We start from the raw sequence: 27,119 nt of genomic DNA, 5'->3' as shown, positions 1-27,119 counted from the left end.
TAGATACATAACCTCATGAAATATATTTAAAAATAAGAAAGGGAAAACAGTTCACTTCATCTTAGAAATCATTTTGGAATCAAAGCTGCTGTTCTCTGAACTAGGCACAAATTTCCAAATAGTTTTGGTCTACCTCAAATTGCATTTTCTAGTGAATTAGGTCTCTGTCTGAAAAGTGTTACCCAGCCTTATTTAGGAGTTATAGGAAATCAATGGTCACTTCTCGTGTTTCTTAATCACAGTATTGCATTTAGGTTGCAAATGTTGGCAAGTCAGTGCTGTCAGCCGGGGGGACATAAGGGTAATTCTGCTCTGGCAGAAGTGGTGGTGACTGAGACTATATGTGTGGGTACAGGGTGTGCCATTTCTAATGAGCACAGCAGAGGCTATTTGCTTCATTTTCCCCTTTGTTTTATGTACTGCTCCACTGCTGGGAGGGGCATTGTGGTTGTGATAGATATATCTTCCATGCAACACATCATAAGCTAACAGGTCAGGGCGGACTGGGGGGAATACCATCCAGCTGCCTCACTGACCGTCCACATAACATAGTTATCTCTTCTTCCCCTGCTGTTTAGGCCATGTTAAATCAGAAATGAGGCAGGGGATGCACGAGGACACACCAATCTAAGCACAAGCAGCTTGTCTAAGAAGCAGCCTCTGTGTTTGACCAATCTTCTCGTGTGACATTGGGTCCGGCAGAAGCTGCAGAGGCAAAGGGGCCACTGTTGGCTGTGGTGCTGATAGCCTGGAGAGACACCCATCCTTGGGGCATCCATGGGAAGGCTGGAAACCCTTGGACTTTAGAAGTTTCTTTCTGTCCTTCCAACTGTGACAGTTTCCATAGTGACTGTATTTTATAGCCCATTTCGTAGTGATGCTGACAGTTTTCTCATGGCCTTCTTGCCTTATCAGAGCTTCCTCTTGGCTGTCTCAGTGAAGGGGTCAGTCATTAAGTGCAAGTCAGAGAGACTTACAGAGCTTTCCCTGCCACAGAGGGAAGTCTCTCGAGGATAGGCATCAAATGGTGTTACCACTGCATGGTTTCCAGTGCTGGTGACTTGACCGGAGACTTTCTGAAGGATAATAGGGACAGCAGGAGTTGAAAAGAACATGCTGATCATAGCTCAGGTCACAATTCACTTTGTGCTGGGTCCCACATGGCCCAGCATTGCTACTCCCTGATCTCAGTGTGGGGCTGTGGGGTCCTGCCCTTGCAGTGTAGTAGGATTTGCTTGTTACTGATGTGATGTTTCTGAGAGCAGTGAACACATGCATGTCTCTTCCCTGTGTACTGCTGCAGCCTTCCCAATGTCCCAGCTGCAGCAAGGATTTTCACTTAGTTTTTGCAGCAGAGTTTTTTCTCTCCTCTTTTCAGTACTAATCAGTAGGTGCACACACCTGTCAGTTGTCAGGTCATCTCCTGAAATCCTAGTTTGCATTTTGCAGTATGATAGAGCTTTGGCAAACTTGCCTTTAGCTCCCTCTGGCTACGGGGACACAGTTTAACCTTGGATGGAGCCGTGCCTTTTTGGCAGATATACTACTCATGAGCAGGCTCCAGGTTACTTCTGCAGCCTGCTCAAACCTTTCCTCTCTTGCAAGTTTGCTTTACTTCACTCCTATTTTCAGATGTTCAAGTTAGTCTGATAACCACTCCCAGTTATATGATTTCAGGAATGGGATGGATGAGGGATCAATACCATGGACCAAGAAAAGTTGTCTACACAAAATTATTTATAATAATGAGGGGTTATCTGAGCCTTCCTCATTGTTCCCATGTGTAAAGGGGATTTCATGACTGCATGAAGTAGAGAAGCTTCAAAGGAGAGAAATGGCTGTGACAGAACACTGTCCCCTGTGGATTCACTCTTCCAGAGCTGCCTCCGTCAGAGCCATTGGGTGGAGCAGACCCGAAGCTGCTCTGCATTAACTAGGAGCTGAGCATATCCTTCAGCAAGGCTAGAAAATGGGAAGTGCAGAACTGGCTTATGTCCAGCTCTGTTCTCACTCTCCCACACTGAGGCTGACTCAGTGTTTCCCCCCAGTCACATAGTGATTTCTATTGCTTTTTTTGCAATGTGCTGGGGTAGAAGGTGAGTAAAGAAGGACTAAGAGACAGAACTGGGAAGAGGGATCATAAAATCCATTGCAGTTGAATTCCCATCCCAGTAAGGGGGACAAAACCACTGAGGACTCTTGCACAAGAAGCTGGAGGCTGCTGGTAAACCTCAGCATTTCCTGCAATCTACATTCCTCCTGTGTATCCAGTTACTGGAAGGGGTGTGGATATGCCATAGGGTTGTAAATCCTAACTTGCCTCCCACTGCTTAGCTCACCCTTTCCTTCTCTCTGTTGCAGCCAGGTGATGGCAGAGAAATGTGCCAGATTTGGATTCTATTCAGAAATAAATCATCCCTGATCAGAAAAAAGAGGCAACAAAACCTATTGGCAGGACCAGTAAAATCTGCAGGACTTCAGACTGTGGGAAATTAGGGGAATGAAGGATGAAAAAAGAGGGACTGCCATGAAGCCGAAGGAGCTGTGAGTCAACACATATTTAGGGGCTGAAAAGGGAACATTTGAGGTTGTATATGGCAGAAACTGCCTCAGATTGGGTAATGGGTGTGGGGGCAGGGAGCTGTGTGAGTGCGCCTCAGAATGGGGCAGATGAAGGAAGGAGCATACCCCTTTGGTGAAATGCCATCTGACAGAGAAACCTCCCTTTTACAGTGGAGCCTGGGTGTGCTTAGAGAGAGAGAGGTGATGGCACCTATGTTTAGTTGCTAGCAATAGTTTGTGGTTCACAGCTTTTTTGTGGTGTGGAGGCCCTCAGGGTGAACTCCTCATTCTCCTCCTTCATCCTCCTGTTGTCAAGGGCTTGCTCTGACCACTCTTAAGTGCTGTGACTTGTCTCATGCACTACCCACGTAGAGAACATGGCCCTTCTGTTGGAATTCAGGAGTCCATGCTGGTCTTGTTCTTATTTTTCTTTTAAACAAAATAGGATGGAGAATTGTGATTCCTAGGAGCTCAGGATCTGGGAAGAAGAATGATGCCTCAATGAGGAGTATGACTTGTGTATCACACAGTGAAGTGGTCCTGGACCCAGACCAGAGAACAGAGGGAACTGAGCTGCTGTCTTCTGGTCATTCTTAAACAAGTCTTGTCCTTGGGCCTTTCTTTTCCTGTCTTGTCACATGAGAGGATGATATAAATCTCTTCTCTAAGGCCCTGTGGGACTAACTTCAGTTAGGACCTTTCATATGCACAGAGATGCTTCCCTGTGCATGAGGGTTATTTTTCTATCCAAATACAAAGTGATTAACTTGATTCCTCCCTCTAAGAGCCATGGTTCAGCAGAGCATCACGTCCTCTTCTCCTCTGGGACTGATTCTGCCCTCCTTACACACAAATCAGTCAGTCTCTGAACTCCTGCCTCCATGCTTTGCAGGGAGCCAGCACTAGCAAGAAAGATCCCAGTGGTTGTGGAAAAGCTGGCAATTTCACCACATGATGTAGCAGAAGGGAATCAAGCTCCTTCTTTCAGAGGTGCTGTAGGGATAGGTGGAGGGAGTAGTGCTAAGAGACAGTGCAGCTTTGGGCCATGACACTTTGGAAGCTGTGAGTATAAGGAGTGTTTTTGCCTGAGCAGCAGAGTGAGGCTGCAGGAGTGAGAGTGCTGCCAGATGCAAACTCCCTTCCTTCTAGCAGCCATTTTCCAGACTTGTTTGCAGGAGAGATTTCCTCTTCCCCAGACTCTCATGTCATTGTTCCCCTAATGGGGCCTCACCGGTCATTGCCTTGTGGTGGAAAATATGAGGTTGTGGGGGCCAGAGCACAGACATTCCTTCCAGCTTAAAAGGGAAAACAGAATCCTTGCACAGCGGAGTCGCTGAGAGGTGTGCCTGGCTCTGTAACTGTTTTAGCAGCATCATTCTGTAAGAGACATCAGCTGTTTGGCAGATGCCTTTCTGCTCTTGATTAGGTTGTGGGGAGAAAACCCTCCTTCCCAATTTTTGCTTCCCTTTCTGTGCAGGCACCAACTTCTTCCTGCTCACTGTGGGACATGAGAAAGCCATGGCTGGCATGTGAGGGCTGCTGTCCCTGCCAGAGACCCAGGCCATGTCTCCACAGGGGTCAGTGGAGAGGTAGAGCTCTGTATCCATCCTGCCAATGTCTGCAAGGCAATGCTGCCCAGACAGTCTTTTTCAGAAACAGTACAAGCATCAGACATCTTCATTTCCCTGACAGAGTCATGGATGAATTCCTACAAGCAGGTTTTCACAAGCCATGTTGTTTTTCCATGGCCTCACATAGAGGTCACTGAGCTGATGGGCCCCCTTTATCACAGAGGTCAGTCAGAGCCTCAGCCACTCTCCTGCTCAATGCTCATATGATGGACACATCTGATCCATGGATCGTGGACTGAGCAGCCAGCAAGTCAGGGAGGGTCTCGCCCAAATGGGTGAGGTACGGGTTTGCAGAGGGGGAACCTCCTCTGAGCTCTGGGAGTTGCAGTTCCTTTCCTCTCTTGCCTTCTTTTCTCTGCATCCAGATTTTCTGGGAACACGCCCTGATTCCCAGCATATGCAGAGATGTATGGTCTGGCTTGTTTCCCATTAGTGAAAGTCAGCTGCCATTAAATATTCATCTCACAAGCATTCAAAAGCCTCTAAGGGGTTGCACTTGGTGTGATGTTTTAAGAGAGCCAGTCCTAAATGTCAGTTGAGAATAGAAAGAGATACAAAGTATTGGAAAGAGGGGTTGGCTGATGTCTAGGTGTGTGGATTGGTAGATTGAGGCATGTGCTCCTCCATGGCAGGCATCCCACAGGGAGTGCAGTAGCTCCTGACACTGTCCAGATTGCTGTTCACAGCCCTTGATTGAAGCTGGCTGAAATGCCCTAGTGATGGGAGCTTGGAGGGGGCAGAAGTGAGATGAGGTCTCCCCTTCAACACAAAGATAATGCTGTAGGGAAGAACAAGGGTCAGTGGCAGGGATTCAGCAGGGGGCCTGGATTCATGGCAGGGGGCTGGAGTGAGGACCTGTCCTCAGGACTGCAGGCAACAGTGACGTTGAGTCTGTCAAGAGGAGAGGCTGAGCCAGAGAAGTGTTCTGTGGGGCTCTGCAAAGGAATTCCTGCCCGGCTCCCTAAGGAAGCAAAGCCATGTCAGCAGGCTGTCTGTGTCTGCCTGCCTGTCTCTGGCCTCCAGCGAGTCTTGAATCTATCGGCCTGTTTCCGGCACAGCTGATAAAGCGGCGGAGGCCTCCGAGATAATGGGATCCAGCTGGTTCTGTGACTCTAGGTGACTGCCTTAATGAGAGGGGCCTGCGAAGACCTCCCCTGAGGAGGGAGTCCATGAGCTGCCCTGTAAGGAGCTGACAGGCCGTGCAGAGAGAGCTGTTGGAAACTGGCCTTCATTAGTTCTGCTGTTTGCAGGGTGGCTTTAGGGTTTGGGGGAGGAGTACTGCAGTTTAAATGGCGCTAGACTCCTCTGTATCCAGCAGGGACCCCATACTGACACCTTCCAATAGGATGTTGTTAGCAGTGAGAACATTGTCAAATGCAGCTGGTCACAATCCCCTGGGGAATCCAGCCCTGGTCTGGACTTTGACTGACAAACATCTCTTCTGTTTTAACTGACTAGCTCTAGGATAGCCTGTTTTTGAGCCTTTCCAGCTGCCCAGCAACACCTTTGCTGTTGTGAGCAGCAGGACATGGGCCATGTGCACCTCAGAGATGGGCAGGGAACTCCTGCAGCCGGGGAGGAAGGAGCTCCAGAGGGTGGCCACTTTGACTCCAGATAACACAGGCCAAAAGGAGTGTGCAAGAGATGACCCTGTACCAATGTGTACAGCAACCTTTGGCAGCAGGTTTCCTTCCAGAGTAGATTCCACAGCCTACTATACCATCCCAATAGCAATGATGTCCTGGGATTGTCCTGATGATGTCTGGTTTTATTGGAGAGCTGAACTGGCAATGGCATGGTTCAATCCCCGCTTGCTGGCCTTATCTCCATCTTATTTTTGCTAAATAAAACTCAATCCTTCCTTACTTCCTAAAGAAAGAATTTAAGATAATTTGTGTGGATTTTCTTCCAACCTGAGGCAGTAGCCCAAAGGAAGGAAAACTGTAATGGTCACCTTACCTATTTATGGCAAACCCAGTGTCAGAGGTGCCTGCTTGTTTCACACTAATTTGCTCAGTTTATGCTGCTGCCAAATTTCCGCACCATCACACCAGAGTGTTAGTGGATCCAGGAAGCTGCCACAAGAATTGGGTCAGGTTTGCAGGGATGAATGGGTGCTTTGCTTGTTAGTTGCAAACCAGAACAACGGGACAAACGTGCTGCCAGAGCCAGCTGCTCAAATGACCAGAGGTGACAAGTTGGCTGCCCCTTCGTGCCCTCCAGTGAACATGGGATCTGCTCTCCTTGGAGCTCTGCAGGAGGACACTGCTGCTGAAAGAGCTGCTCTGCCTAGAGAAACACCTGCGTAATGGGATGAAACGCATGAGCCAAATGCTTTCTCAGTGCCATCACTGTACAGGAGTTGCTAAATTTTCCTGATTCCTCCCTGAGCTGCTCTGCTGCCCAGCCCTCTCTTTTTGAGCGTTGCAGCACAATGTAGTGCTTCTCTCTCCCTGTTTCTAGAGAGAAGAGAGGTCTGGGAGTCAGGAGACATAGCTTAGCTCAGCTTTCTGCATTGTTGACCTACTGCCTTGTGTTTCCAAATCTTTCTGCACTCAGAAGCAAACATTGCCAAGACAATAGCTAGACAAGGCACTAGATTTCATGGCTGCATGTTGAGTAGGTTTAGAAATTGTGCAGGCTATGCAGTTTATAGGTGGCACCTTAGCACGTTCAGAGATCCCTTACATCCCTACTCCCATGTTAGTTGTGGCAGGGAACAGGCAAAAGGGATGTGGATGGGAAGATGTAGGGAGGACTGGCAGAAATACGTAGCTGCACAGCTTATTTCTGTCTGACTGCATGGAGGGGAGTCTGTTGCAAATTGTACTGATTATATCTGATAACTCGTACACAGCTTTTTCTGCTGCCTTCCCTGAGGCATGAGAATCTCTGCATGTCTTGCAATCCCAGACATCATTTTGGTGCCCTTTAGTTTTGCCTTATCTGTGGAATACTCAAGTTTGTATAGTACATGGGATTGTCTCCCATAGGACCTTTCAGTGCTCCAGCTTTAGAGCACTTTGATTTCCTTGCACATCACGCAAGGCAAAAACCACAAAGCCTGGATTTTACAGCAAACAGCGCAGAGCATTATGTGAGGGTCAAGTAATTTTATGGATTTCCAGAAAGTGATGCCAAAGGAAGAAAAGATCTGCCCTCACTGCTGATAGCAGAAAAGGTTGTTACTTGTATCAATAGGAGCAGGACAGTGGGTGGTATTTCTCCAGCGCAGTGTGGGCTGCTGAGAAAAAGACTTTTGAGGCCCCAAAGAGGAGATTTTGTATGGAAAGATATGCAGAAAACAAGGCAATATGAGGGGCTGTTGTGAAGCACATTAACTCCCCACATAGTAGCAGGCAGTCTTTCTGCTTGTTTCACAGAATGTGTGTAATGGCAGTAGTCGCTGCTGCTCTTTTTGGGCAGCAGGGCACTGTGGATGTGGAGCTGCATGTACAGTTCTTCTCTGCAGGTGGAAGCTTGTTCTTCCTTACAGAGGTGTTTTGTCACTGAGTTGTTCATGGTTTCAACTTTCACAGGCTGGTTGGGAAAGTCCTGATTCCCACCAAGGGACAGGAGACAGTCGTGGCTCAGCAGGGGCCAGGGGAGAGCTGCAGTGGGCTGTTCCCTTGCCAAGGCAAAGAGCTGTGATAGCACTTTTCTGTCATATGTACAATTGCTCTTATCTCACTGTAGACACTGCATTGTTTCCATGCAGTCCCACCAGTGCAGAGCAGGCACAGCTCCTCACAGGACCTTGGGATCCTGTGCAGACCTGCACATGGCACTGTGTTGGTGTGTCGAGGCCCACTTGGTCCTGCCCAGGCGCAGACAGGGACTCGGAAATGCTCCGGACACCTGTGCTTACTCTGGGTTTGGGTTCCAAGTCCTCAGCACCAGATGCTGCTGGAGATAAGAAACAGCCCTTTCCACTGCCTAATTTCCTAATTTTAGCTCTCCACCTTGAGGCCCTGCATTGCTGGTTGCCATGGTGATCCTTCACCACTGGCATTGCCTCTGGCTTTCTTGCCTGCGGGTGCCTTGGAAATGTCTTTTTTCCTCCTTCCTCCTCAGGAGGCAACAGCTGAGGCAGAGGCTTTGCATGTGACTCTCTGCACTGTCAGCTCAGGTCTTCTGCTTAGTGGTTTGCCTGTTGTAACCTTCATCCACATGGTTACACTTTCCAGCCCTCCAAAAGCGTTGTGCATTCCCATCCCCATTCAGCAGACAGGCTGGGCTATGCATACATGACACTGCCCAGCTGCCCTGAACTTCTGGCCCTTGAATTGTTGGGAACAGCTTTCTCCATTGTCTTTGCCAGAGAAGGTGCCTGGGAGTTTTGTGCCCCTGCAGGGTGAAGAGTCAGAGTGCCCCTGTGCTGTGGCAGACATTCCAAAGGCACTGGCACTCCTGCCCTGGCTTCATCCTGGCTGCTTTTACACCTTCTCACTTGCTCTCTGGGCAGCAGAGGGGTACATAAAAGCATTGCTCAGAGAGAGAGCTTGGGCACCTCTTTCGAGGCAGAAGAGAGGAACTGTCTTGCCAAGGCTTGCAGTGGAAATGCCACCGTGCAGCAATTAAGAACAACTCTCTGCCCTTTCCCTTCCGCCTGCCTGAGCGCGCTGTGGACTGGAACGGGAACACTTCCCAAGCACAGGATGACAGAAAAGGCAGTGGCAGCTCTCAGGGACAAAGCAGTGTAAAAGCTGGGATTCCAGACCCCAAATCCTGATATTAATAATTTAAGGGCAATGATGTTGAAATACTGTGGAATAATTTTTTTTAGATTTAAAAACTTGCAGTTCATATTTTCAAGCTTTTACGAGGCAGGTGCAAGGATGAATTATTTAATGTTAAAATGGCAGCTGACATCCTCACTCACATAACTCCAACAGGTGAAGCTTTATAAAAAGCAAACATGACAAGGTCCAAGGTAAGATCAAGAGTATCTGTCACAAGTAACCAGTTTGGCTGGTAGCTTCTGGGAGATCACCAGAGAATGGGGAGATTATAAAGCCTCATTTGCAGACCCCCACTGTACTCATCCAGTCATCCACCTCTGGCCCTGTTAAACTCTCAGTTGTGCACAGGAGACTCCCACATTTGCTGGGAAGGCAGCCAAGAGCTACTAGAAGGAGCTTCCACCCTGTGGTATGCCACAGTTGAGTTTCAGAAACCCTGTGCCAGAGTGAGAGGGCAGGCAGGCAGAGCAGCTTGCTTCCTCGTGAGGTGGGGAAAGCCATGCTGGAATGTGGCAACCAGCTGCAATCCCCTGCCAGCCTAGGGCAACTTAAGGCAATAAGAAGAAGCAACCAGAAAATTGTATTGCTTTGATTAAGAAGAAGAATCAGAGTAATGTGGCCTTCTAGCCTGGCAGGTGGCAGGGTGTCTTCAGGAGCTGTTCTGGTGGTGTCTGCCTGCCAGCATCCCCAGCCCAGCTTACAGTGGAAGAGCTGTGGGATGTTTCCCGGGCTTTAGCACTACCAGGGAGGGAACTGTGGATGGCCACATTGGAGACCGGGTTTCCAAGTGAGCTCCTGTGATGAGAGGAGCCCTGCAACCTGAGCTTGGGCACTGCAGATGCTTGTTGAAGCCGGCTGCATTGTAGCAGAGCGTCAAGTGTCAGCCAGGAATGAAAAGCCAGGTTTGGCATTGGTGGGCATGGATGGGAGGTGGCTGCTGGCAGTCTGTCCATGGGAGAGGCAGAGTACTGCCATCTATTGCCAGACACTTAGATTACAGAGCTCGCTGGGTGGCCATTCAAAGCCCTGACCAGCTGGTTTTTTCTGTCTTTGACTGCTTGAAGGCATTGACAAGTTACTCAAAACCCCTTAAATGGATCGGCACTTTGGTAGCTACAGTGTGTTTTAGGTGTGTGAGTGCCTGAAGCCAGACTCTTGCCTTGGATAAAGTGAGCTGTTCTTCCTTCCCTGGCCTGAGTTGCAGGAAGTTGCTTTGTGCAGTGAAGTACTCCCGTTGTTCCATTCCACCCCAGAAGCACCCAGTTTATTTACCCCAGCCCTCCACTGGAAGGTGACTAGAGAGAGGTGGATGTAGCTCAGAAACAATATGTGAAAGGCGATGAAAAGGCAGAGGGAGAATGCTGTTTTCATGGGGAGAACAGGCCTGGGGCATGGGATACCTTTCTCAGCTAAGGCATGTCCAAATACTGTATTTGACAGAATAAGCAGCAAAACAGGAATGCCTGCAGAGAGTATGAAAGATGTTTGTCACTATGTGAACGTGGAGGGATTCCTGCAGTGCTTTGGAAGGACATTTTTGGGTTTGATGAATTGTGCAGTAGGCCAGCAAACAAACTATTCTGAAGACCAGGGCAAGGTTATTCAGAAAATTATCTGACTGTCTCTGTGGGCTGTTCAGTAAAGACAGCGACTCTCTGTGAAATTGTGGTTTAAAGGCAAAACAAAACAAAAATTAGAATAAAGAAGAAACAGGAGGTTAAAATGTGTTCAGCATTTCTCAATAATACTTGCTCTTCTGACAAATTCTCTTCCTTTTTCATCACCTATTTTCAAAAATATGTGGTGGAAATACAAAGATGCCACAAGTCAGCAGAGTATAAGAACAAAACTCAAATGGGAAGGTGAAAGAACATTTTTTGTATTGGATGGAAGAAACACAACAGATGTGATTGGCTTATCTCACTTATTATTTTTCATTCCTCAATCTTCTTTCTGATGCAAAGCCGCTGCAGAAGCCAGTTGGCTGGCATAAACCAGATATTCAACATACAGGTGGGAAATGTTAGATGAAATGAGCCATAAAGGAAATTAATGACAAAGCAGGCAATTAAGTCAGGTACTTCAGAGTCTGAACCCCTGGAACTACCTTCTCTTTTAAAAGTCTATCTAAAAAGGTATTAAATGGATAAAAATAAGTGGTAATTGTATCAAAAACATGATTAAATTATGGAAATATTCCATGCTAGATGTCACCAGTTTAGTAATGCTGTGGGACTCCAAGAAAAAAAAAATATTTTGACAGTTATGTGAACAACAACACTTGTGATGACTTTAGCTAGGATGGAACTATAAAGCATATAAATTGTGCAGGGCATAAGTTAACTGCAGGCTGTCAGGAACCAGGAAGGAATTTTCATTATAGGAGGATTACTAGATAATTATCTCATCCATGACAGTGTTCTTCCTTTAAAGTGTTTAATCTTGACCAGTGAAAGCAAGATAATAGGTCATGTAGTTTTGTGACTTTTTTGTGACAAGGACATTATCTGGTGCCTGATGGCAATTTCTTCTGCCTGTTCGTATTGTACCTTTGTCTGGGGATATGTTCACCTTCTTCCTAAGTGTCTCAAACAAAGACATTTCTGCTCCCTAACCTCCACGAAAAGAAATCTTAAAGACAACAGTCTTTGACATGAGCAAATTATTCTTGCCATTCTTGCTAGACTTCCTCTTGCTCGTGTTTGCTCCAATTCTCCCAGGTGATTTTCTAGGAATGACCTGAAGAAAGCCCTGTATTCTTGGGAGTGTAGCCCTTGTTCTTGTGTCTGCTCCTTCTTATTGTCTGAGCTGTCCATCTGTTGAAGTCATATCTCTCTTGTTCTTTCATCCCCACTTTAACCATGGTACCTTTTGGTCCTAATACCAGTTAAATGTGGATTGTTTTTTTTTTTTTTTTTAACTGTATTGTTACTCTTCTGGGTTATGATGTATTTTGTGTCTGTGACTTTGTATCTTGCAGGAAGAGCCAAGGAGCAAGTCTAAGATCTGTGCCAATGTTTTCTGTGGAGCTGGGCGTGAGTGTGCAGTGACAGAGAAGGGAGAGCCAACCTGCCTGTGCATTGAGGTATGGGAGCAGCACAGGTTCTGTGTCTGGGACAGGTGTCACCGCCATCACCCTCCCAATGGGTTTCTGTCACTGGAGGGATCCTGTGATGGAATAAGGCTATGGCTGTTTTGAAGCAGCTGCAAATTCACAGTGGCTCTTTAAACAGCAGGACTGTTTCAAGTATTGCATGGGGGAAGAGCCCTGTAGGGTAGATACAGTCTGGGACTCACAGCTGTGCTGCTTGCGGGACTGCCTAGGGTCTTTACATGCGCAGGAGACTGGAGGTCTTTTGTTGGGAAAGCCCAGTGGGGTATGGATATGCAGCTGGCTTTGAAGGGCACTCCTAGGGAGTGGTCTGTGAGCTCCAAGACAGTCTGCCCTCACTGGCATCTTGTTTGAGGAGGTTACAAGCACCCCACCAAAAATCAGCTTTTGTAAGATGGAAATAATTGTGGTAGAGTGCTGTAAGGATGAATAGCTTTATCCAGCAGGGAGTCAGAGATGATTAGAAGAATCTCTCCCAGCTGTAGAAACACAGTGTCTCCTTACTCTGCTCTGCCCCATGCCTTCAAAACATTTCTGCCTGGCTCCTGGGAATGGCCATGTGGCTCTGGCGTGACCAGCCTGGGCACTGGAGAGTGAAATGCCCCGTTTGTAAGAAGAGAGTCTATCTTCCTGGCCTACCTACTCTGGGTAGGCTTGGCCAGAGCAAAAGGGATAGAAGAAAGAAGCTCATAGCCTGAGCAGTGGCACTGGTGAACTCTCTTTGCTCCAGACTGTGCTGTTTGTTCATGGCTGATGGCTTATTCTGCCATTTGATTGCAGAAGGGTGGAGCAGAGTCTACAGAGAGTTGCAACGGAGCCAAGCAAGCGCAGGTGCATAGACCAGAGGCACAGGAACACCTCTGGGCAGGCATGGCCATGGCACATAGAGCAGCATTTGCAGAATTATAGTCCATATTTATGCTGAGCACTGATTTCTCTGCAGGGTTCCGCTTTCAGAAAGACTTCTGTCATGCTGGTGGTGATGGAAACTGGGATGAAGTGAGGCCTTTGAACTCACATCCACAGACTTCCCTGTGTGCGTTTTGCTGGGGTAATGATGGGTGAATTACCCTGTTCCAAAGACAGGGCGGAGGGGCCTATGACAAGGACTTCTCTTGAGCTGGGCTGATGGTTGGACTCACCTGCCTCCCTGTGGCTGTCCCAAGGAGGCAGGTGAAATGTTGTGTTCTCTGGCTCTTCCCCAGAAATGCAAACCTCACAAGAGGCCTGTGTGCGGGAGCAATGGCAAGACGTACCTGAACCACTGTGAGCTGCACCGTGACGCCTGCCTCACCGGCTCCAAGATCCAGGTGGATTACGATGGCCACTGCAAAGGTAACCCTGACAAAGGAGGGCTGTTATCACACTTCTCTTCCACCTCTCAGGAACAGAGAGTTGGAAGGGAAGCATGGTAGCAAGGCAAGGCAGAGGCCTCACCAGCCAAGACCTTGCCCAGCGGCTGCTGAGTGGGGTGAACAGAAAAAGCCTCTGAACAGTATACAGATTCAAGCAAGAGTCCAGATGACCAGGCAAGCTGGCAGTGTTGAAGGAGGCCTGAAATCAAGTCGTGAAGTCAGGGCTGGTGACTCTGGTAACCAGAATCAGACAACAGCCAGATGATCTCTTAGTGATGCAGTGTGTATCAGGGCTGAGATCAAGGTGGGAACACAGTCACCATGTCAGGGCCTGGATCAACAGTCTGTGGAGGAGAATGGTTGCAACAGAGCTGGAGACAGGCATGGCTACAACATAATAATTACAGGCAAGTATTAGGAGTTGAGGCATCAGATATGAAATGGAGCCTCATGGCTCACAGTTAGAGTAGAGATAGAGGCTCGAGGTGAAGCCAGCAGGGTCATTAAGGCCCTCATTAGTGCACTTAAACCCTGACACCTTAACTGTAGGGGGACCTTCGAGCTATTGTCTCCCTAAGCTTCTGGGAGTGTGGCACTCAGGAGAGCAGGGCAACCTTTTGCTCCTGCTGCCTCACTCTAAGCTTTTGGATTCAGCCAAGTAAGCGTCTCCGTTTAACTGGTGAGGAAGAGTCAGGCTCAGAGAATAAACTCCTAAAACTAGTACTATCATCCATGTTCATGAAGAACCTCACTAACTTTAGGAGCAAGAATTTTGCCTCATCAGTGGGGCTGTTTAATGCGCACACACACACGCACCACCTGTATGGTTTCATTGTGTTCAGACAGAGTTTCATATGTTTAAATGTGTGCCCACTGTCTCTTGCCCTGTCAACTGGACACCATGGATAAAAGTCTGGTGCAATCTTCTTCATTTCCTTCCATCAGATTTATAAACAATGATGAGATTGTCTCTGAGCCTTCAATTCTTCAGTCTAAATTGTCCTCAGTATCTCCTCAGGGTCCAGGGGATTCCAGCCCCTCAATCATGTATGTGGCCCTCATATATTCAAAGACTCCTAGGTTCCTCTGCTTTTACCATGGTGGGAAGAGATTTGTATTTCTTCACACTATACCAGAAATGTTTTCTTCTGTTTTATCCTTAACAGAGAAGAAGTCTGAGAATGCAGCTGCAAGTCCAGGTAAGAAACTGTCTTCTGTTTGGCTGAGGCCTGTGTATGAATTTGTATGCTCCGGGAGATGGGCAGGAAGGTGTGCTGGGGGAGTGCAGAGCTTTGAATAAAAGTCATATCCTACATGGGCTGTAGAAGAGTCTGAGTTGATAAATCAGCTGAAATGTGATGGCCCAGCTCTTCACTCTTGGATAACCTTTCAGAGCTCATACGTCTCCTGGGCTTTTCACTGTGCTGGGATGTCTCAGAGACTCAGCACAGACAAGGTGCAATGAAACCCAGTTTGCCCCCAGGGACTCAAACTGTGCTCATCACCCAAGCTGAGGGATGGAGCACTCTTTCACCTCCTTCATTGGGGATCTAAGACCATAACTGTGCAGCTATTGTCCCCAACTCCAGGAGTAGCCTTTTGAAAGGAAACTTTGCTTTACAAGTGATGAACCAATGGATGCAGAGGCAGGGAGTCAGGAGGTACAGCTGGTACCTCTACCATCAGCCAACAAGATGATCTTAGGAGTTTCTTTTAACCTAAATGATTCTATGATCACCTAAACTGTAAATCTCTGCAATTTTTCCTGTGTTTGGTTTCTCCCCTTATGTATTGCCATGTGTACTTAACACTGGATTTTAGGACCATGGCTCGTCATCAGGAGAGCCTTTTCCCATTTATGACTTCTAAGTACTGGAGCTATATAATCATCACCTTTAACTTCCTAGGACAGATGAGAGCAAAGCCTCATACGAACTAGAGAGGAAGGACCATGTCAGAGCATGGCCACCACCCTAAAGCAGTTTTAAAGAAGTACAAAATTATCCCTACAGAGCTGGGGTTTTTTCATCTCTCCATCTGGTTGTTATAGTAGTCACTGGATTCAGGAGATCATTAGTGTGTGTAAGTGATGTGAATGCACACTGATTCCTTTTCTGGCTTTGCTGACCACTGGGCAGGTGTGACAACTCACAGCTAGGCATTCAGTTTTGTTTCCAAATGCACAGTTTGTACTAGCAAACAAAGTGATAACTGCCCTGGAGAAACCTGTGACACTGGCAAGCACTGTGAGTAAACAGGCCCAACTTGACCCCCTCTCATTTCCAGTTCAGAGTGGACAAATCAAGGCTTTGAAGGAACAATACTTCCTGAGACAGTAGGCCCTGAAATTCAAGTCTTGGAGACAGAGTGGTAGAAATGCTTGCTCAGTCTAGTCTTCACCCTTGCAGAGGATAGAGATTTTGGTATTTTAGGATTGGCAGTTGAATGACAACTCTACACAGTGTCGGGAAGTCTGGGGACATATCAGTTACCTTCCTCCCTCGGTCTGGGGCTCTTCACACCAAGATGAGTCAGCTCCGGGTTTTTCTTCCTCAAGCCTGAGGAGTAAGAAGAAGAGCTTTGACAGTAATGTTGTTTTCCGGCCTTGCCACATGGTGTCACCAGCAGCCCATCCACTATTCAGCACATGACACATCTGCTTAGATCTGGCAGTGATGTAACTCCAATGTCCAGACCGAGGGGCTGCGAGCTGCCATCAGGGCGGGCTGGCTGGCTTTTATTGCCAGTCCTCTCTCTATGATCTTCCTGCCAGCTTGATCTCTCTCACTCTTGTTTTTCCTTCTGCTGCACTGTCTCCTGTTACAGTTGTCTGCTACCAGTCGGACAGGGATGAGCTTCGTCGCCGGGTCATCCAGTGGCTGGAAGCCGAGATTATCCCAGATGGGTGGTTCTCCAAGGGCAGTAACTACAGTGAAATCCTGGACAAATATTTCAAGGCAAGTAGAGCAGCACCTGCCTCCGAGCCCAGACAACATTTCTTGCCTGGTCACTGCATAACAGCTGCTGTGCCCCCAGCTGAGAGGCTCTGTGAGTGATGTGACTGTGTAACTGGGGACCAGAGGGATCTGATAAGTCCTACAGCCTGATGTTATGGGCTGCCTACAGCAGCCACTGACACAGCTTGTGACAACCAGATTTGGAGCATCTCTCGCTCTTGGTGTCTGACCTGCCCTGGGGAAAAGGAGGAGGGCAAGCCACATGTGCCTGTAGCAGAGTAGAGAACTAATCTCAGGGGTAAAAAGCCAGACCAAAAAGGTGAAAGTGCTGGAAATGCAGGAAGCTGTGGCAGGGGCTGCTGATTCTTTGTTCCAGACAGTCCCAAAGCCATGCTGAGACAGGTATAGGGGACTTTTGAGGGCTTCAAGGAATATGTCCCAATTGTGGCTGAGAGCTGGCAAGTTCCCTAATACTCTGCAGAGTGAAAGCCACTTGAGTCTTGGGCTTGCAGTAATCCTGCTCCTCCCTCCTTCCTGTCAGTCTGTCCCTCTGTAACCAGCAGATCCCAAGCTTCTCCCATGCTCCTGCCACATGCACTGCTTGTCCCTCCCCCTCACGCCTGGCTCCTGACAGAGACTTCAAAGCATGCAGGATGGAGCTGGAGGAGCAGGTGGGGAAGAGGGGAGAGTGTTTAAATCATGAGCTGTTGACAGCAAGAGATTAATGGTGCCTGACAGGAGTTAGCACTGCAAGTAAATTTGCCATGGCAATGGCACCCCCTGGTGAGACAGAGGAGCTGGTCCCCTCGCTTCACAGAGCATCCTCACATTTGCAGCCCTTCGTGCTGCTCTGTCTGTGGAAATCCACTGCCCTTGTCAGTGCTTGCCAGCATCCAAAAGCAGCAGTGTCCTGTGTCAGTCCCTCTCCCATGTGCTGTCCCCACTCACTTTTGCAGGGTCTCCTCAGGCCACGGGCTTTGCTGAAATGCATGAGGCAGCCACAGGCTTGTTCCACTGTCACCACACAAGCTGTTCACACCCGCTGTCCCCATGCCTGTCAGTGTGCTGGTGATATCCTGAGGCTGCAGCTCAGAGGCAGGCAGCCTCATGTTCTCTTTACTGTCCCACTTTTTCTGGACCACTGATCCCAGCCACTAGGTGAGAGCTCTTATGGCAAAGAAATACCTCTGCTTGTACCAAAGGAACAATTTCCATGGCCGAGGTCAACACTATGAAGTTCAGTAAGGCCAAGTGCCAGGTCCTGCATTTGGGTCACAACAATCCCAGGCAGCACTACAGGCTGGGAAAAGAGTGGCTGCCAAGGGAGGTGGTGGAGTCACCATCCCTGGAAGGATTCAGGAAACAGCTGGATGTGGCATTTGGTGCTGTGATTTAGTTGATAAGGTGGTATTCAATCAGAGGTTGGACTCAATGAGATTGGAGGTCTTTTCCAACCTTAATGATTCTGACAGTGATTCTCTGTCAGGTGGTAATCTACCTTTTCAACTACCTTATTCTTTAAGCTTTGAAACGGTTTTTAAAGCACAATTCAGAGTTTGGAACAACTTGGGACAAATCAAGGCAAAGCAAACTAAATGGCTTCAAACACACAGAAGTTTGTGTCAGCAACAAGTGTCTGCTGTCACTGGAGGAATTTTGTCATCCCAAGCTGTGGGGCTCTTCATGCCCTGCATTCCTGAAAATAGCCTGATTCCTGTCCTGCATGTAGGAGACACTGGAGGCATAGTTGAAATGAAGCTTTTCCCTTTTCTCCTTGATGAGGAGGTTTGTAGATGTGGCATTAAGCTATTTCCCTCCTGGAAGTCTGACTTGTGGGGCTCTGGGATGTGCTTTGTTTGTCAGGCAGGCTGTGACCTTGAAGGACATTATTTCAAGGAGAGCCAAGGCCACTAGTGGGAAGCTGCTCCATTTTGGAGGATGTCTGTGGGAATGCCTTCATGTAGACCATAGATTCGAAAGGCAAGAAAACTCACTGAACAGTCTGGGTCATTAAGAAAACTGCAGTCATTTTCACAAAAAAACCAAAAAATCCAAACAAAAAAAAAAAAGCAGGACAAGAGGCTTCAATATCTAGTGGAAGTTGACATGTGGAGCAGTTATGCAGGATAATTTCCCTAGCCCTAGATGTTTCTCCTGAAACACACAGAGGTAACAACAGGCAGTGTCTATTCCAGCATTCCTGAGAGTGCTGCACAAGGAGCCACAGTGACCTGCCCCAGTCACACAGCAAAAATTAGGTGGCAGCAGACTGTGTGCGCAGGATTAATTTTCCATTCACAGCAATGCAGCTGTCTCTGAGGGGACACAGCAATTCCTGCTGAGTGCCCAGAACTGTGGTGTCACATCTCCAAGCAGGAAAGCAAAATGCAATTACTTCTTTGGCAGTACAGCCAGGATTTTGGGGCTAAAAGCGCTGCTTTTCAGTGCCAGGAGTCTTGTCAGGCCCTTAAGAAGTTGTTGGTGAGGTGTTGTGCTATTGCATTAATTTTTTTCCCTGGTATCAGCAGAAAATTGCTTCCTGTGATTATTCCCTTTTGTCAATGTCAGAGTCCAGGCACAGCTTTGGATTTACCCATATTGGAAAGCTGACACCTCCTTGAATGCAGCTGGTCTGCTTTAAGGCAGGAGGTACATAAGAAAGCTAAGAGCTGGCTGAAACAAAGAGAAGAAATAGGGTTAGAGCCATAAATCAAGCAGCAGGAGGTGAATGAGAGGCAGTGTAGCTTATCTGTGAGAACAAGGGTAGGATCATATCTCTCTCATTCTGAGCCTTATGTGGATATGTTGCTGCTTTTCTCTGAGCCTCTTTCTTTGTGAAAAACAGGGATAATGGAACTTGTCTCACTAAAGCTTCAAAATGCTATGTTCATATGGACAAGGAAGAAGGAAGGGGTACTTTGATAAATGAGAGCCTCTCACATCTTCCCATACAGAGCTTTGATGATGGTGATTCTCGCTTGGACTCCACTGAATTCCTGAAGTTTGTGGAGCAGAATGAAACTGCCATCAACATCACCACCTACATGGACCAGGAGACCAACAAGTTGCTCAGGTGGGCAGTGGGACAGGATGCCAGAGGGAGGGCCAGGGGGGCAGATGTGGTAGAATGTAACATGGAAATTCACTCATGGTAAATATCAGTTAGGGCTTGCACTGACAGAGTTAACTGTGTATGAAGTGGCTTCTTACATAAATAGGTGTGAACACCACAAGAGGAGCAGTCTATCTCTACCCTTCATGTTAGGCACATATTCCAATCCTCTCTTGCCTTAAATCTAGCACTTGTGCAGCCAGAAGGGAGTTTGGTAACAAGATTTGTCATCTTCTTTGTATTTCCTAATAAATTAGCTTTCCTGGGGACTCCCTCACCTTTTGCCTAATAGTCCAAGTCCAGTGCAAGGAAATTGGTGGGAAAACACCGTCTATATGCAGCCTATAGTTCGAGAGGTTTCCCTCTTTCTTTGTCTGCCACTGTGTGCAGAAAGACTGCTTGTGGTCATGCTGTGCTTGCATCTCTACCTGTGTGACACCATGTAGGTGTCAACAAAGGTGGATGTCCCATTCCTGCAGTTCTGAATATCCCCCCACTGCCCAGGCTATTGGCAGACAGAGAGTATTTCGTGACTATTTTTCTTTTTTCTGTATCCCATGGGGTTTCCTTAGAGAAGCCACTTCTGCCAGACGTCTTGGAGTCTCCCTAGTCATTACTGGTTTTACTCGCCTGCACTCTGAAGACAGCAGAGCAGGGACCAGCCTAGCACAGCCCTGTGCAGAACAAGCCTCTGTGTTTCCTTTCAGGGGACTCTGCGTAGATGCCCTCATCGAGCTGTCAGATGAAAATGCTGACTGGAAGCTCAGCTTCAATGAATTTCTCAAGTGCCTCAGCCCATCCTTCAACCCACCAGAGAAAAGTAGGAACTCCTTCCTTCTCTTGGGGAACAAGAGGGGTCCTGGGAAGGGAGGAAAGAAAAGAGATCAGCTTCAGGCCAGACATTGGGTCTGTAACTCCACTGCCAGAGATAATTTTAATATATGCCTGCCTCTCATCCAACAGCACCCTTTGTCCCTGCATTGTTGTCAGTACTGCTTTTACTGTCCCAGAGCTCCTGCAGCACTTGTGATGAGAAAGGTTTGGATTTTAGAAGCAATGACGTAGGTTGAATGGGTATGGTACACTTGTAAAGTCAAGGCATGTATTTAACAGTGCAGAGGTCAATCATGTGAGGAGTTCATGGCCAGATAACTTAGGAAAGTCACACCAGACCAAAGTCTGCTATGCTCTGCCTTTCACACAGAGAGCCTCCCTCATGACCACCTCAAAGTTCACTATCCTTCCAAATAATTTCCCTAACTTATCCCCACCTGGATCAGAATAACCCAAGATTTCATTTCAGGAGTTCTTTTCTTTGTATAACAGATAAGGAAATTCAAACAAATCCAACATTTAGATTTCATTTGGAATTGAGAAACTGAAATGTGTACTTCCGAGGAAGAAAAACAAAGGATTTGACTTTCCCAAGTTATATTTTGGCTGATCTCATTCACCAAATTCAGCATGAATATTTTAGTCATGAGGAAACTTCTGGTGGTTGGGGGAAGGAAGGCTTCCCCTTAAACCTCATCTCCTCTCTCAAGGCATCTCCAAAGTATATGGTCTTTAACCTGCTCACTCTCTGACAAGCACTGCCCTTGTTTTGTGCCTCATCAGAGTGTGCCCTGGAAGATGAGACCTATGAGGACGGAGCAGAGACCCAGGTGGAGTGCAACCGCTGCGTCTGTGCCTGTGGGAACTGGGTGTGCACCGCAATGACGTGTGAGGGTCCGTATGCTCTCCAGAAAATTACTGTGATTGGGTCTGGACAGAAGGAATTCTTCTCACTCTCTGTCTTTTCAAAGGCACCAGCTATCCAGGGTTCTTCTCTCTCCAGCTTTTCCTCAGCTTCTCCATGTTTGGTTTCTGCCTAACCCTCACATGTTCCATGTTAGTCAAACTCAAGCTGGTACTGTTCCAGAGGTCAGAATGTGTGTAACTGGGCTCGGGGCAATGCTACTGGGGTTTGTAGTGTGGATTTGGTGTCCTGAAAATTCAGCACTAAATCTTCCAGACCAGATCTACTCTGCATCCAGTTGGTGCAGGCCAAACAGGTCACTGGCTACTACTGTACCACATAGGTGTGAGCAAGTTGGCTTTCCTGTATGTGTCCATATCCTCACTGTTTCTGTGTATATGGAATTTGTAAAACAGGATCTAGGATCCTGTCTTGATCAAGAGGGGTTGTAGGAACCGTCATCCAATGCCAAAAAAGCACTTTAGCTTCTTGACACAAAAACTGTAGAGTATTGGTGATAAAGGGAGGTGGTGCTCATAGTAAGGCAGGGTTGGTTGTTCCTCCTTTGGAAGGCCCTTAAACTTGCACAGCCACGGTACAACTGTGAGAGGTCATGGTGCAGTTGTGAACAACAGCTCTCTGGTTTGCCTTCTCACACATAGCTGAGGGCCAGTGGAATGCCACCTTTTCCCTGTGTTGGCAAATGTGTGAGTCCTTCCCAAGGAGCCACATCCATCCTCCCAGTGTGGTGCTGTATTTTTCTGGCCTTCTTCCCTAGAAACCAGGCCCTTGCAGGTGCTTTGTTTCAGTGCTGTGTGGGACCTGCCAGGAGTACACTGGTTCAGATCTATAGTCAGTAGCTTGGGCAGAGTAGGAGAGAGAGAAACAGCAGAAGTGTGTACAGAGCTTTTCATGTCTATCTGATCTTCTGCAGCAGAGGCTTCAGGATCACCTCAGCTCAGACTTAGTTGTAGCAGCAGGAGCTCACCTGAGAAAAGACAACTGTAGTATTAATAGAGCTGCCAGAGGAGTTGTGTAGGTGTCATAGATTAGGCAACAGAATGAGAGACTCTTTTTGTTGCCTCCCTTGAAGAAACAACCTTCAAAGTTGCTATGCAACACCTGTTCTTGCTGCCTGCTTTGTTCCCTGCATCCATGACAGAAGCATGCAATGGGATAACAATTCCTTGACTTCTTGCCCATGTAAGAGCAGCAGAAGGGTTAGAGGCTATTGTTAGAGGAATACTGGAACTGAAGAATCAGATCAAACATATCAGCAAGTTACATCTTCACTGAGCAAAATCAGCTCTTCATTAGCTATCAGTTACTGTACTTGGGTAGCACTGAGCTTCCATTTATTCCCTACAAGAGGCCAAGATGTTTAAACTAATTATAGGTGTTCCTTTTGAATAATATGCAGCCGCTTCCATGTGGCTTTATTATCAGTCATATGGGAGGGAGAGACAGGGACAGACTGCACACCCAAGTTGTGAAGGCCCAGGCAGCTACAAGGCCTGGTCTCTTTCTAAGAAGCCACCCATACCATTCTCCAGAAAAGGCTTCCTTAAAAAAAGGAAGCCTGAAAAAACTTGAGGGATGCTGTGGCTGACTTGCCTCTCTTTGTTCTTCATGGTTCAGAATCTGAAATTTGCATCCCCTATTTGTGAAACACTAAACTCCATTTCTGCTTCTAGGGAGGAATGAGAAGGTGCCTGCTCAGAGACACCGACCTGATCAAGATTTGACTGAGGAGGAGATGGCCAGATATGTTCAGGAACTGCAGAAGCATCAGGTTAGCATGAGGCCGGGAAGATCTGCTTACACTAAGCCTCCCCTTGCCAGATGGGTTCCTTCTGTTTCTGTCACTTGGAGAATTCTGGTAGAAGGGGGAGCAGAGTGGATCTCTTGCCTGTAGGTACAAGTACAGGTATGGGGCTTTCAGATATAAGCCAGTGTTGGCACTGCCTGTGGATGGACCAAAGACTTCAGAGCGCTCCCAATTCCTGTGTCAGTGCAGAGCTTCACTCCTGTGCTCTCTTTCTCTAGGACACGGCTGAGAAGACCAAGAGAATGAGCACCAAGGAGATGTAAGGGGCCTCCACAGCGGAGGAGCCCAGGAGGATGGGCCCAACCTGCCACCCTGTCCTCCAGTGCTGATCTCAGTATGCACAAGTGTCTGCTACAGTTGCCCAGTCACAGATATTTACATGTATAGCGATGGGTTATTTGTTTTGTAATACACAAAGAATGGGGCCAGGAAAGGGGAGCAGAGCCCACCTGTTCAGGGAGGTTCATTGCTGGGACCTTGGAAGGCTGGGAGGAACTTACAGCAGCCTCTGGGACTGTTGCCCAGAGCAGACAGCTGCTCCCTCCAAGAACTTACAGGGATTTCTTGTTCCCCTGGATCTGGGGAGAGGATAGAGGTGAATGCTGGATAGAAAAGGGGGTCTTCAGTCAATACAATTGTCAGCACCAGCCTTGGCTGCAGAAATACAGGCCTGGCAGTTTTGTGGCTGAACACGTGTGCTGCAGGGCATCATTATCCAAGGACCTTACCCTTTGCTTCGAGCTCCTCAAAGCTGGTCAGCCTGGTGTGGCACCTGGGAGTCGTGGTGCCATGCTGCTGGCATGAGTCCAGCCCATTCCTCCTTGCTTTCCATCAGACTGTCCTCAGCAGCTCCTCCAGTACATTGTGGGCTCCAACACAACATGGTTCCTTTTGACCTCATCTCACTCTTACTCTCCCTGCCCCCTCCTTAGAGGTGCTATTGTATTTTTTTCTTATCACATTCACATGCTGACTCCCCTTTTCTTTTTTGTTTTGGGTTTTTTATTATTTTATTTCCTATGGTAGTGATTCAGCTTTTGTATGTTTTGTAGCTCTAGATCTTTCAAGAAAACCCAGCATGTGGGTTTTTGTTGTTGACAGTGCTGTAATGCCCATGCACAGTTTGTATCGCACTGCGCTCAGCTGCCACGAACACCACAGGCGAATTGTGAGCCTTGCACTACAGGGTATTTCCCAGCTGGGGATAGCAGTGTCCCCTGTGGGAAGAAGAGACAGGGCTGGATGTAATTAGTTTCACCAGACAAACATTGCCACTGCAGCTCTCTAGCTCTCGCTCCCTTAGCTAGCATTGACCATGTGCTCAAAGTCTGTGCTTGTGCCTCTCTAAATTGCTCAAAGCACTCTAGAAACAGAGGGACCAGGCAATCCCATCAGTACAGTATCTTAAAAAGCCTAACTATGTAGAAAACTCTTTAACTGTGCTGTTGGCATCAACTTGGGCTTTTCATCTTTCTCTGGGGTGAGGCAGCAGCATTATTCTTTGATTCCAGGAATGAGTTTGGAGTCAGGGCTGGAAGCCTCATTACTGATGCATTTTTCAGTGTCGTTGATCAGACCACATTTGACCACTCTCACATTCCTTCATGGGTCAGTTTCAGCCCACACATTTCTCAGAGCATTGGTCCTAGATGTAAATGAAATGCTGTTTTGTTGATAGTCACCTCTGTAGCCTGAAGCCCAGCTGATTTTCTTATGCAGCTGTCAAATGTACTTCATACACACCTGAACATCTGTGTTGCCTTCATGCCTGTGCTGTGCTTCCCAAGCAGTTGCATGTGCCCTGAATGACTGCTTGTGACTTCCATATTTCTGTTTGTGAGCAACTTCAGCAGTTGTTGCTGTGTATCTTGCAGTCCCTATTGCCTACTCAAGCAAAATTCCACTTGCATCTGCAAAAGCATGTCCGGTTTGAGTGAAGATCAGCAGGACTTTTGTCCCAACCTTCCCCTTTTTGCACAGTTCTTTCCTTGGAGAGGAGGAATGAGCTGGTACCTACAAGTATAGGAAAAGAAGAAAGCTTTGTCCCTCCTATGCTCTTCCCCATGAGCCAGATGTGTTAAAGGCTATCTGGTCTTTGAGCTGTTTTCCTGATGTGAAGCCAGAGGACTTCCATTGACTTTGGCATAGTGCCACTTTTCCAGTGAGAACTATAATGTACCCTGCCATGGAGGTTTGGGCATCATAAATACAGAAGGAGACAGCATTTTTTTTTTCTTATGAGAGCCAGGATTTGAGCAGCTGTCCCCTGTGAAGGTGAGAGGAATGAGTCCATATGAGCTGAGGGTCCTGTGGACAATGCTACACTGGGACAGAGTCATTGTTTGTGTTCTGGTGGCACAGGAAGAAGTGTTTGGTGGAGTAGGAGCACCCACTAGACATAGGCTTGGTCCTTCCTAAGCGTATGAGCGAAAGGGCTTAGTGTGCTGGATCTGGAGTCACAGGAACATTGTTAATAAATGTTTTACTTTATTCCAGCCCTGCGCTAAAAGGTAGTTAGTGCCTCCCGGGTCACTTCCTTCCAGCTTGGATTGTTAAAGTGCCTTAGAGAAAACACAACAGCTTGCCTTAAAGGCTTTCCCTGGACGAGGATAACATCTTGTTCAGTCAGGAACATCTCCAGCTGTGAAAACCAGAGCACGTGCAGGAAGGGGAGGTGAATTCAGGGCTTCTGTAAGGCTGCACTGTGACGTGTTCTCTGTCCCCTCCTGCCTGCTGTGGCTGTGCAGCCCTGTGGATGGGGGTGGCTGCTGGGGCAGCCGGAGCCGTGTGCTGGCAGCTGAGGTTTACAGAGCTTGCTCTTGCACTGAAGGCGGAGGGACGGGCTGCAGTCTCCGGCAAGCTGAGCTCTCCGAGAAGCCATACAACAGATCCCAGGGTAGCCTTGGCAGCAGGCTGGGAGTGCAGCAACACTCAGTGCCTCTGGAAAGGGCTGCTGCCTGTGGAGCCTCTCCCTCCCCTGTGCCCCAACAAAGGATGCGGTGGAAAGCAGTGCCCATGCGAAGGGCAGCAGTTCTCAAAGGGGACCAAAACATCTCTGCTCCCTGCACAGAGGGGAAGGGCAGCCCAGACTGAGCAATCCTTCTGCAGGCTGGTCAGTCACCAACCCCTCCAGGGTGACCTGGCTGCTGGGGAAGGAAGTGCTGAATTTCAGCCATTGCCCTCTGGGACGATTGCTGTACAGACTACAAGGGGCAGGGAATGTGTTTTGTTTTGTTTAGTTTTTCCCAAAAACCAAATTTAAGCAACAAACAAAAAAGTCCCACTCCTCCCTCTATATTCCCTCCTGTACGTGTGTGAAATTTATCAGTATTCTGTAGGTTTCCTTAGTGCACTTATTTTACTTGATTTTGTAATTTTTTTGAAGCAGGGGGGTTTGGATATTACTGCCAAATAAATGAAACAAAATTTAAAAATTAATACTTGTTTGGTTTATTTTTCACAAGCACACAACTTGTTTTCAAAAAAAATCATCTGTCTTTGCACATTCATACACAGATCTCAGTCTGTTGGACAAATGTGCGATGTGACTGTTTCTGTTTTATAGCTGGGGAATCACATGGAAGGAACCCATAGGCAAGTAAAAACAATAACTAAAGGCTTTGAAAATGTGACTGAATGGTGAAATAGCCTTCAGTGGTGTTGTATGACATGGGGAAGTTTCCTACTATTCATCTGCCCTGTAAGTGTAATGCCACTGCTGTGTTTCTTCAGGTAATGGTCTGACAGAAAGAGAAAGCAGCCTTGCTTTGTTTCACTTATGTGCTCCTTACAGAGCTGTTAAAAAAAAAAAAAAAACCAACCAAATAGCTCACAAACATTGGCTCTTCCATCTATTTTTTCACACCAAATGGCCCTTTTAGCATGTACCAACTGCTGCACATGCAGTCTTTCTGTGGCATTCCTTGCCCATTCACTGCTCAACTGCAAAGTGGGGCTGCTTTATTACTGCAATTTCTACTGCAAGAATTTCCCAGGATTTTAAGAAGAAATGAATGGAAGTGGCAGCCACAAATTTAGCTAGGTGGCACTACAAATACTTTGTCTTGTGCTCCGTGCATATT

General features: G+C 47.5%; 1 protein-coding gene across 2 annotated transcripts in view; it reads left to right on the top strand.

The window, feature by feature from the left end:
• Positions 1 to 26,475, top strand: part of FSTL1 (follistatin like 1) — a 52,259-nt gene extending 25,784 nt beyond the window's left edge. For both annotated transcript variants that reach the window (XM_066341010.1, XM_066341011.1), the window contains 9 exons: positions 11,916 to 12,020; positions 13,253 to 13,382; positions 14,569 to 14,601; positions 16,229 to 16,359; positions 19,314 to 19,432; positions 20,179 to 20,291; positions 21,089 to 21,199; positions 22,904 to 23,001; positions 23,256 to 26,475. In XM_066341010.1, coding sequence (XP_066197107.1) covers positions 11,916 to 12,020; positions 13,253 to 13,382; positions 14,569 to 14,601; positions 16,229 to 16,359; positions 19,314 to 19,432; positions 20,179 to 20,291; positions 21,089 to 21,199; positions 22,904 to 23,001; positions 23,256 to 23,300 — 885 coding nt within the window. In that variant the 3' untranslated portion in view covers positions 23,301 to 26,475. The remainder of the gene's footprint in view (positions 1 to 11,915; positions 12,021 to 13,252; positions 13,383 to 14,568; positions 14,602 to 16,228; positions 16,360 to 19,313; positions 19,433 to 20,178; positions 20,292 to 21,088; positions 21,200 to 22,903; positions 23,002 to 23,255) is intronic.
• The last annotated feature ends 644 nt before the right edge of the window (positions 26,476 to 27,119 follow it).

This window comes from Sylvia atricapilla, chromosome 2 (assembly GCF_009819655.1).
Source record: "Sylvia atricapilla isolate bSylAtr1 chromosome 2, bSylAtr1.pri, whole genome shotgun sequence".
Classification (NCBI taxonomy): Eukaryota; Metazoa; Chordata; class Aves; order Passeriformes; family Sylviidae; genus Sylvia; species Sylvia atricapilla.
The sequence above is the reverse complement of the archived record's forward strand: the minus strand, read 5'-3'. Positions and strand labels throughout refer to the sequence as shown.